This window comes from Spermophilus citellus (genome assembly GCF_964194105.1).
Source record: "Spermophilus citellus genome assembly, chromosome: 15".
In the NCBI taxonomy this organism is placed as follows: Eukaryota; Metazoa; Chordata; class Mammalia; order Rodentia; family Sciuridae; genus Spermophilus; species Spermophilus citellus.
The window spans coordinates 26,130,838-26,143,030 of NC_138195.1; the positions used below are offsets into that span (position 1 = coordinate 26,130,838).

General features: G+C 39.9%; 1 protein-coding gene across 1 annotated transcript in view; it reads left to right on the forward strand.

Annotated features, from left to right (window-relative positions):
• PAPSS2 (3'-phosphoadenosine 5'-phosphosulfate synthase 2) overlaps nucleotides 1–12,193 on the forward strand; it is a 91,502-nt gene that overhangs the window by 58,680 nt on the left and 20,629 nt on the right. The window contains exon 8 of the mRNA XM_081267562.1: nucleotides 3,305–3,510. Within this exon, the coding sequence (XP_081123688.1) occupies nucleotides 3,305–3,510 (206 nt within the window). The remainder of the gene's footprint in view (nucleotides 1–3,304; nucleotides 3,511–12,193) is intronic.

The window sequence follows — 12,193 nt, forward strand, 5'->3', positions numbered from 1 at the left end:
GTACCAAATATTGAACTCAGGGTGCTTTAGTTATGACTTGGCTACATCTCCATCCTTTTTATTTTTATTTTTTTTTTTAATTTTGAGACAGGGTCTTGCTAAATTGTTGAGGGTCTCAAAATATTGCCAATTCTGACCTTGAATTTTTCTATTCTTCTGTCTCGGCCTCCCTGGGATTATACCATGGAGCCACCATGTCTGGCATAAGCACAATTTCTAATTAGAATATCAGCATCCTTGAAAGTGGTATTCTTAATTTCCCTCTCTCTCTTTCCTCACTTGAACTATGGTATATTTAATTATCTTTCATCATGAACCATCATTAATTTAGTGCTAAATAGTATGCCCACTCACATCAAACCAGAGAAATACATCTTTTTACTATTCCCTCTTTTTTTTTTTTAAGTGAGGAAATGAGTTCAGAGAAATTGAATGACACACACTTTGTAAGTGGGAAACTCCTCACTTAGACTTTAGTGTTTTCTGCAAAGGGGTTGGCTGCTCTAAGTGTCTTTGACCTTGGAAACGAAGAGTTGTTTGAATGACAAAAGCCTTAACTTTTGTAAGGCACATATCTAATTTGTGTCTTATTAAGGGTCCTAATGTATGTTGCAGAATTTTTATGATAGTCTGGGTTTCTTTGTGGTTGGTAGCTGCTGTCTGTATTCTATGATATTCTTAGGTCCTAATTTTAGAGAGAGTTTAAAAGGTGCAAAGTGATATGCCTGGAAAATTTGGTTTTATAGCTGCTAAGGTGGAGTCTCATGCCCCCAAACAATAGAATTCAAATATTTAACTCTGTCAGAGGCATTCTAAATGTTGAATTTGAAAGTTAGATTTAAATGATTTCATTAGTTTATGACATATTTTCTCAAATCCATGAAGAGCTGCTCGTATTTACTCTGGAATTGAATGTTTTCTTTATTCATCTTCCTTTGATTCTCTTTGGAATCTGTTTCCCTGATATTTCTTTTGTGTTACACACCTAACCAGTAAGTACAATTTCACCTGTAAGTACAATTGAGAGGCAGATGTGTTTATTAGAATGTTAGAGCATTGTTACAAAAGGTATTGGGGGGTGGGTTCATATTTATTTTTTTACATTGACATTGTTCAAACATGAGAGCCAATTTCTACTCTTTTAAGCTTCCAACTGAAAAACAATTACAAATTTTAACTATTTTATCTAGAGACACTTCAAAATATTCTTATTTAAAAAAAATAACCCCCTTATTCACTAAAAAAAAAATTCATTGGGGGACGGGAGGGGGGGCGAAAAACTCAGTGATAGAGCACTTGCCTAGCATGTGTGAGACGCTGAGTTTAATCCCCAGCACCACACACACACACACACACACACACACACACACAAGTTTAACATAAGCAAACTTTTCGATATAACTCTGTTTTCAGTAGTCCTACTAGTTATTAAGCTGGATTTTCATGTCATGATGCCTGAGACACTTGTGGGATTATTGGTGTTTGTGTATTTTTAGTTTCTGTGTTAGTGTTCTAATACAAAAAACATAATCGACAGGATGCATATTTGCGTGTGTGTGTGTATACATACACACACAGACACACATATACATATATGTGAAGGGGGCAGGGTGAGGGAGAAAGGATTTACCCTAAAAAATTGGCTCGTGCAATTGGAGGCAAGTTTAAAATCTGTAGGGTAGGCCAGCAGGCTGGAGACCCAGAGATGTAGTCGAAATCTAAAGGCACCCTGCTGCCTGAATTCCCTCTTCTTCTGGGGAGATCAGTCTTCTTCTTTTCAGGCCTTCAACTGATTGGAGGAGGCTTAACCACATTATGAAGGATGAGCTCCTTAGAGTCTACTGATTTAAATGTTTATCCCATCTAAAATTATCTTTAAAGAAACATCAAAATAACATTTGACCAAATATCTGGGTACGATGGCCTCTCGGTGGAGAGCAAACTCAAGAGTTCATATAAAATCAGCCATCCCCGTTTCTTTGTCATCAAGAGTTTTCCTGCCTCTTCCTTTGTGGTCAAGATGTTGACATGTTATGTTGCTGAAGGCGCAGCTTCTCTGAACCATGCATTCTATACCTTCTGATTCATTCTGTTGTATACTGAGCTGTCGGAACATGCAGTTTACTTACATTCCTCTTAGAGACTCAGCATAACGGTGAGAGGGACTCACTTTCCAAAGAAAGTGCAGGAGCTTCAGTAATGGCCTCCTGTCATTTCTTAATCCTCCTATTTTTTTTTTTTTTTGGCTGATGGTTCTCAATTACAGTTAAGCTTGCAAGACTCATGACTCCCAGAAAAGTCAGATTACCAGTAAAAATATTGAAAGGTGCTTCTGTGCCTGCACCACAGTGAGCATCAGAAGGACTACCTATTTGGGGTCCCAGGGATTGTGGGTTGTCTTGATTTTTCCTATCTTTTCAATTCAGTGGGTTGGCCATGCCCAGTGTTGTTACAAAGTTGGTTTCCAAGAAAAACTAGAGAGTGTTAATTTGTTCCATCAAACTTTATTTTGTTTAATTGGGTTTTTAAAGACTTTAAACTTCCTCGTGCACTGGGATCAGGACAAAGCTTTAAAAATGGAACCCAGGCCGAGTGTGATAATGCACACCTGTAATCTCATCTATTCAGGAGACTGAGGCAGGAGGATCATAAGTTCAAGGCCAGCCTCAGCAACTCAGTGAGCGTCTATCAGGAACTTAGCAAGACCCTGTCTCAAAATAAAAAATAAAAAGGGATGTGGCTTAGTTTTAAAGCATCCCTAGGTTCAATCGCCAGTACCAAACAAACAAAAGCAGAACCCCAAAAGAGATACATGGCCTTCCCATACCCAAGGTTAGGCCACCTTTGTGGGCCACTCAGCCCACTTTTCACCCACTGCCCATCTCCTGCTCTGGGAAGCCCTTCAGGACTTCTCATCACTAATTCTAGAAAAACCCACAAGCAGCTGGGTGCGGTGGTGCACACCTGTAATCCCAGTGGCTTGGGAGGCTGAGGCAGGAGGATCATGAGTTCAAAGCCAGCCTCAGCCATAGCGAGGCACTAAGCAACTCAAGTTGGACCCCATCTCTAAATAAAATACAAAATAGGGCTGGGGATGAGGCTCCGTGGCTGAGTTCCCCTGAGTTCAATCCCCGGTTCCAAAAACAAAAACAAAACCCCACACCGCTGACATAACCATGTTGGATTTGGGTTTTAAAACATTCAAAGGGACTCTTTGGAAGAAACACTGTGCACGTGGGAGACATCCTTAAGGGAGGGCACACCTTACTTCCAGTGTTCACGCATCACACGGGTCTTTCCACAGACGGAGTGATCAACATGAGCATTCCCATCGTGCTGCCCGTCTCTACGGATGATAAGACTCGGCTGGAAGGGTGTAGCAAGTTTGTCCTGACACATGGCGGACAAAGAGTGGCTATCATGCATGACCCTGAGTTCTACGAGCATAGGAAAGAGGAGCGCTGTTCCCGCGTGTGGGGAACCACATGTTCAAAACATCCCCATATCAAAGTAAGTTGTGAGATCTTTGGAAGGGCTTTCCTGATCTATTTCAACCAAGAACAGAAATCATTCTTTTTAATTCCTTCACGGAGGATTTCAAAAACGGAGGTCCAACAGAAGAATGCTTTTCTAAGATTGGTTTTGCAAGCTTGGCTTTGGGAGATATTTTTTAAAGGAGGATACAGAAATGCCTTTCTGTTTGAGATCCTGGAGACCTCAGATCCTCTAATGGTCACATCCTTAGCTAAATGGGAGTGTGTAGATAAATTAGTCTGGTGTCATGAGTGGAAATCATGATACCAGACTAAATTTGTGTAGCTATGCACAAACTCACTGCTAGCCCTGTTCATCTTAAAAAAAAAGATCAAGGAAAATATCTTCACACAGAACAAACCCAGTCAACCTCTGGAAAGTGAACTCAGAGTTCATGCTCTGTGGCCAGTGAGGGGGTCAAAGAACCTTTTCAGTAAACACAAATCAGCATAGTTAGTGGCCGAGCTCCCAGAGGAAGGATAATACATTTTCATCAGTGTATATGTTCAAGATTGAAAAATGTGTTCCTCTGAGTAGGATCATTTATCATAAATGAACCTCCTTGGGTTCATTCACAACTTCTAACTGCTGTTGGGGGTGGGGGTGAGAGTGAGAGGGCATTATGGGATCTCCATTTCCCATAAAGAAAAATATGTGAAATTGGATTCACAAACCATTTCTCATCCAAGATAAACACATTAGGATGGAAAATGAAGAGAGAGAAATACTACTAATTTGACTTCTCAGATTCCCCAACTGGAATAACTTTCAGCAAGTTCCCAAGTTTCATCAAGAGCAGTTCAAGGCCCAGAGGCTCTAAGAAGCCTCCTGGTGGACAAGGTATGCTATCTTTCTGGACCTGTTTCTTCACTGACAAAAGAAAGGGCCAGGCAAAATAACTCTAAGGTCTCTTCCAGTCCCTTGACCCCAGAGAAAATTATGCTGCTGTTGTTCTCAGTTGTGAAATGCTCCAGGACAGAAAGGACATTTCCAAGGTCCCTGTTGGTAGATGTTATGCCAGGGCTCAGACCCAGGAAACAGATTTGGGATCCCAGCAGGTGGAATGAGAGGCAGAATGCGGTTAGGATAGTTAACATTGCTTTATTCAGAGGTGGAAACAGCCGCTAGCCTCCAGCTTCAGCCCCCAGCCAGTTCTACTTAGCTCCCTTTTTACATACAGTCCAAACAAAGAAGGCACACTGCCAACAGGTTACATCAATGGGCATGCTCACAAGCAAATGTTTACAACCTTGAGCATGTCCACTGAATCAGAATGTTTCTGACCTTGGGCAGGGGTTGTCGCTCAGTGGTAGAGCACTCACCTCGTATGTGCAAGACCCCGAGTTCGATCCTCAGCACCACATAAAAATAAATAAGTGAAATAAAGGTATCATGTCCAACCAACTATATATATATATATATATATATATATATATATATATATATATATATATATAGAGAGAGAGAGAGAGAGAGAGAGAGAGGGAATGTTTCTGACCTTGACTACACCTTAACCATAACATAGCCAATTTATGGCCTTGGCTACATACTAAAAACATAACATAAAACATAACAGCCTGCCAAAAGCCTCACCAAGGAAACTGAACTATTGCCCTTTTGGTCCTGTCCCAAGAGTGGCTCCAGGGAATTTCTTAATCCGAATGAAAGAGGGCACCGGGCAAGCAAAGCAGCCTCTTCAGTCACTGGATATAGCTAGCCACCCTCTAGATCAGCATTATTAGCCAGGTGCAATGGCTCATGCCTGTAATCCCAGTAACCCAGGAGACTGAGGCAGGAGGATTGCAAGTTCAAGGCCAGCGAGGGCAATTTAGCGAGAACCTGTCTCAAAATAATGATGATGATGACAATAAAGGCTAAAAGGGCTGAGAACGTAGCTCAGTGGTAAAGCATCTTTGGGTTCAATCCCCAGCATTAGGGGAGGAAAAAAAACAATAAGAATCTTCAACCTTAATGCATATCTAGATCAAATACATTTACACGGTTTTTCTCAAATAAGCTGCCAGCAGTTCTTGTAATTTCTGAATACTGACTTAGAGCTGTTTGAGGAACATTTTGTTCTAGGCTTCAATTATATTTCTGGTCATTTCTTTCCTGATCCTAATCATATGGGTTTGGGATCTTATCTTTGCCCAGTGACCCAAAGAATAACGGCTTTTCATTATGGCAGATCAGATATTTCTATTCTTTAGGTCTAACATCCACATAGACATGACTTGCACTTATATATATATATATAAAAAAAAACCCTCAGGAAGCTCTTGGGTGATCTTAAGTGATTATGTCTTTCATCTTATCTTGCTGATGTATGTCAGCAGTTGCAGTAAGAATTAGAAGCCAAGGAGTGCTGTCGTGACTTTGACAATATTGTCAGTGACTCTGTACCATTAGATTGTTAGAGAGACTCTGTAAACATTCTCAGTGAGCTAATGGTGAGAAATGGGCCATGGATAACCAGAGAAAGAAAGCCACTCACCCGGTATACACTACCCTTGGGTTGTTGCATTTACCAGACACACAAGAAATTTATTGGAAAACACGAACACTGGTTTTATTGGGAAAAACGCTCTTCGCTGTGCCTTTTTTTTTTTTTTTTTAGCTGCCTGGAACTCAGTCATACTTTAGCATAATTTTTTTTTCAGAACCCTAAACCTCCAAAAGTTGTTACTCCCAAAAGTAATCATGAGACTTGTATTTCCATGTGGCACTGGGAATGGCATTTTCTTTATGTCACCAAGGAAACGGTCTGTCTGTTCCCATCTGTTCTCATAGCGCCTCATTGATGACAGTCCTGATGGTCCATTCAAGGACTCTGTTGAGTCACTGTGAAACCATGTGACATGATCCCAGATGAAATCATGAGGAAGAGCTGGTGGAACTTGTAAAAATAACGCTTGGAGAAACCCAGATGCCTTTCATCCACAGCTCTCAAAGCCTTTCTAAGACAGTAATTAATTTCTCACAATGCTCTTGTGAAGTAGGAAAAAAAAATCATTTCTTCCATTTTATAGATGTAGAAACCAAGAGAACAAAGTGTGACTTCCCAGTGAAGGACAGGAAAAAGAGGTCATAATTATGTCCTTTAACTCCACAATAAAGACCAGAAGTTCAGTTCGATCAATAGCATCACCTAGGCAGCTGTAAAAATTACCCATGATGGGATCCCATTCTCACTGATTCTGATTAAATTGGCTTTGGATCAGTCCTGGTCCTGGGAGGTTTTAAATCTCACCATGATTTGAATGTGCTGAGAACCACTTCAGTAGATAATTACCTGGAGCTGTTTCCTATGACTTCACCTGGATATATCGAAGAACACCCCAAACTCAACATGCTCATCCTCTCCCCAGATCTGTTCCCCCTCATGTGTACCTTTTCTCACCAACAGCCCCACCATCCAAATGGTGATCTATAAACCTGGGTGTCGTTCTTGCTTCTTACTTCTCCTCTTGCTCATTCAACCACAAAGTTCTGCCTCCCAGGTATTACTTAAATTTATTCACTCCTGTTTCAGTTTGGGCCAGGACATTTCATTTCTTCCCTGTCCCTCTAAACTATTCTTCAACCAGAGAGAACTGTTCAAGCTTTATTTGAGAACCCCTTTGCAAAGATGGGACTTATCTTGTAGCCTTTCACCACTGCCACTCAGCACATCTTCTCCTCCAGTCATCTCCAAGCTGGTCAGTAAATGATGCCCTCTCTTACTTCTTTTTTTTTATTGGTTGTTCACAACATTACAAAGCTCTTGACATATCATATTTCATACATTAGATTGAAGTGGGTTATGAACCCCCAATTTTACCCCAAATGCAGATTGCAGAATCACGTCGGTTACACATCCACAATTTTACATAATGCCATATTAGTAATTGTTGTATTCTGCTACCTTTCCTATCCCCTACTATCCCCCCTCCCCTCCCCTCCCATCTTCTCTCTCTAACCCATCTACTGTAATTCATTTCTCTCCTTGTTTATTTTCCCATTCCCCTCACAACCTCTTATATGTAATTTTGTATAGCAATGAGGGTCTCCCTTCATTTCCATGCAATTTCCCTTTTCTCTCCCTTTCCCTCCCATCTCATGTCTCTGTTTAATGTTAATCTTTCTTCCTGCTCTTCCTCCCTGCTCTGTTCATAGTTGCTCTCATTATATCAAAGAAGACAGTTGGTATTTGTTTTTAAGACATTGGCTAGCTTCACTAAGCATAATCTTCTCTACTGCCATCCATTTCCCTGCAAATTCCATGATTTTGTCATTTTTTAGTGCTGCGTAATACTCCATGGTGTATAAATGCCACATTTTTTATCCATTCATCTATTGAAGGGCATCTGGGTTGGTTCCACAGTCTAGCTATTGTGAATTGTGCTGCTATGAACATCGATGTGGCACTATCCCTGTAATATGCTCTTTTAAGGTCTTCAGGGAATAGTCCGAGAAGGGCAATAGCTGGGTCAAATAGTGGTTCCATTCCAAGCTTTCCAAGAAATCTCCATACTGCTTTCCAAATTGTCTGCACCAATTTGCAGTCCCACCAGCAATGTACAAGTGTACCCTTTTCTCCATTCAGAATGATGCTAGCCTGAGGCTTAGCATAGATAGCTTTTACAATGTCAAGGTAAGTTCCTGTTATCCCTAGTTTTTCTAATGTTTTGAACATAAAGGGATGCTGTACTTTGTCGAATGCTTTCTCTGTGTCTATCGAGATGATCATATGGTTCTTATCTTTAAGTCTATTGATGTGGTGAATAACATTTATTGATTTCCGTATATTGAACCAGCCTTGCATCCCAGGGATGAATCCTACTTGATCATGGTGCACAATTTTTTTGATGTGTTTTTGTATTCGATTCGCCAGGATTTTATTGAGGATTTTTGCATCTAGGTTCATTAGAGATATTGCTCGGTAGTTTTCTTTCTTTGAGGTGTCTTTGTCTGGTTTCGGAATCAGGGTGATGTTGGCCTCATAGAATGAATTTGGAAGAGCTCCCTCTTTTTCTATTTCCTGAAATAACTTGAAAAGTATTGGTATTAATTCTTCTTTAAAGGGTTTGTAAAACTCCGCTGTATACCCATCCGGTCCTGGGCTTTTCTTGGTTGGTAGTCTTTTGATGGCTTCTTCAATTTCATCCATTGATATTGGTCTGTTCAAATTGTGTGTATCCTCCTGACTCAGTCTGGGCAAATCATATGACTTAAGAAATTTATCGATGTCTTCACTGTCTTCTATTTTATTGGAATATAGGTTTTCAAAATAATTTCTAATTGTCTTCTGTATTTCTGTAGCATCTGTTGTGATATTGCCTTTTTCATCCCGTATGTTAGTAATTTGAGTTCTCTCTCTTCTTCTCTTCGTTAACATGGCTAAAGGTCTGTCGATCTTATTTATTTTTTCAAAGAACCAACTTTTAGTTTTGTTAATTTTTTCAATAGTTTCTTTTGTTTCAATTTCATTGATTTCCGCTCTGATTTTAATTATTTCTTGCCTTCTGCTACATTTGCTGTTGTTTTGCTCTTCCTTTTCTAGGGCTTTGAGATGAAGTGTGAGCTCATTTATTTGTTGGTTTTTCCTTTTTTTGAGGAATGACCACCAGGCGATGAATTTCCCTCTTAAAACTGCTTTCATTGTGTCCCATAGATTCCGATATGTTGTGTCTGTATTTTCATTTATCTCTAAGAATTTTTTGATTTCCTCCTTTATGTCTTCTGTAACCCATTGATCATTCAGTAACATATTGTTTTCTTTTATCATTGATTTCCAGTTTCATTCCATTATGATCAGATAAAATGCATGGTATTATCTCCACACCTTTATATTTACTGAGGGTTGCCCTATGGCATAATATATGGTCTATTTTTGAGAAGGATCCATGTGCTGCTGAGAAAAAAGTATATCCATTTGATGATGGTTGATATATTCTATATATGTCAGTTAAGTCTAGGTTATTGATTGTGATATTGAGGTCAATAGTTTCTTTATTCAACTTTTGTTTGGAGGATCTATCCAATGGTGAGAGAGGTGTGTTGAAGTCACCCATAATTATTGTGTTGTGGTCTATTTGATTCTTGAACTTGAGGAGAATTTGTTTTATGAATGTCGCAGCACCATTATTTGGTGCATAAATATTGATAATTGTTATGTCTTGTTGGTGAATGGTTCCTTTTAACAGTATATAATGTCCTTCCTTATCCCTTTTGATTAACTTGGTCTTGAAGTCGATTTTATTTGATATGAGGATGGCCACCCCAGCTTGCTTACGAGGACCGTGTGCGTGGTATATTTTTTCCCATCCTTTCACCTTCAGCCTGTGTATGTCTTTTCCAATCAGATGTGTCTCCTGGAGGCAGCATATTGATGGATTTGTTTTTTTAATCCATGATACCAGCCTATGTCTCTTTATTGGAGAGTTTAAGCCATTAACATTTAGAGTTACTATTGATATATGGTTTGTACTTCCAGCCATGTTTGATTATTTATCCTTTATTTTTAATTTAGTTTGTATCTCCATGATTATCTTTCCCCCTGCCCTCTGTCTTTACCGAGGCACTTCCCACTGATGGTTTTGGTTATTGTTTTTCATTTCTTCCTCGTGTAGTGTTTTGCTCAAAATGCTTTGCAATGCTGGTTTTCTGGCTGCAAATTCTTTTAACTTTTGTTTGTCATCAAAGATTTTTATTTCGTTGTCATACCTGAAGCTTAATTTTGCTGGATACAGAATTCTTGGTTGGCATCCATTGTCTTTCAGTGTTTGAAATACATTGTTCCAGGACCTTCTTGCTTTCAGTGTCTGTGATTAAAAATCCGTTGTTAATCTTATTGGTTTACCCCTGGATGTAATCTGCCTCTTTTCTCTTGTAGCTTTTAATATTTTCTCTTTGTTCTGTATATTGGATATCTTCATAACAATGTGTCTTGGCGTTGGTCTCCTGTGATTTTGTGTGCTCGGTGTCCTGTATGCATCTTCAATTTGTATATCTGTTTCCTTTTTTATTTCTGGAAAGTTTTCTGTAATTATTTCATTCAGCAGGTTACTCATCCCCTTGGTTTGAATCTCTGTACCTTCTTCTATCCCGATGACTCATAAGTTTGGTTTTTTTATGTTATCCCATAACTCTTGGATGCTTTTCTCCTGATTTTTTACCAGCCTTTCTGAGTTGGCTAGACTGTTTTCAAGATGATATATTTTGTCTTCATTATCTGACGTTCTGGCTTCTACTTGCTCCACTCTGTTAGTGATACTCTCAATTGAGTTTTTAATTTGGTTTATAGTTTCCTTCATTTCTAGAACTATTGTTTGATTTTTTTAATAATCTCTATCTCCTGATAAAGATGCTTAACTTCTTCTCTTATCTGTTTATGTAATTCATTCTCAATGTGTTCTTTCACTGTTTGAATTTGCTGTCTTGTATCCTCTTTAAGGTTACATTCCATCTGTCTAAGGTGTTCCTTGAGTTCTTTATATGACCATTTTTCTGATAACTCTAGGTCTTCCTGAATATTTACGCTGTCCTGCATTGTTTGTACTCCTTTTCTTCCTTGCTTTTTCATGCTGCTCATGTTACTTCTTGTTCTGTTTGACTGCTGAGTTACTGTTTACTCCTATAAATTTAATTGATGCTTGGGAGGAAAGGTGTTAGAAGGGAAGGGAAGAAGTCACTAAAGAGAATGAGAGTAAGCAGGTAGAATTCAAGGAAGGGGGAATAAGAAAATTGAAAAGACAAAAGAAGAAAAAATAGGAATTAAAAAAAGAAAAAAAAATTAAAAATAATAATAATCTAAAAAATTAAAATTAAAATTAGAAGAAAAAAATTTTAAAAAATTAAGCAAAAAAATTTTTTAAAAACAACAAGAAAGAAAAATGAAAATGAACCCCCCCCAAAAAAAAACCTAATAAATGCAGTCTTAGAGTTTGATTAACTTCTCTTCCAGTAGGTGGAGCTGTGCCCACCAGGTCAAGTTTCTCCTGTCAGTACGCGGGAACCAATCACTGTGCAGTAGCTCCTCCTCCCAGATTGGGCGAGTCTCCAATCCTGAGTGCCTAGGGCCTTCTCTTGTGTCTAGTCACTTCCCCACTTTTCCTCTAGCCAGGCCCCTGTCACAGGTGCCGCTCACCACACTACTGGCTACACGCCAGGTCTGCTGTTCCCGGGAGCCCTGTTTTCATGAACGACTGGGCACACTCTCCCTGTTTGCCATTCCCTCAGACCTTAAGTTTGTAGAGCTTGGGGCTGAGAATCCTCAGCGAATTTTACTTGCCCTCCGGTAGCCACACCCATGGTAGCTTCTGCAAGAGACCTCAGTTGTCAGCACTGGTGGGAGCGATAGCCAGGAGTTCCGTGCCGCGGGTCCCATGCAACCTCTGATTCCCTCGGTCTGGCTGTCGCGCTCATGGGAGAGCTGGGACGGGCCCTTACGGGAGACCTGGGAGGGCCCCTTAAGGTTTCCCTGATGTGTGGAGAGGGAAGGCTAGGGGATTACACACCTGTAGCCGCAGGTTTCAATGAAGTTATCTCCTCTGCCGCAGTCTGGTGACGTCAGTTCTCTGCCATGGTGGTATCTCTTGCAAATGGTGACAGTTCGTTTCCCTTTGCTGGGCGACCAATGCAACGGGTGGGTCCTTACTGTCTCTCCCAAGCCCCGTTT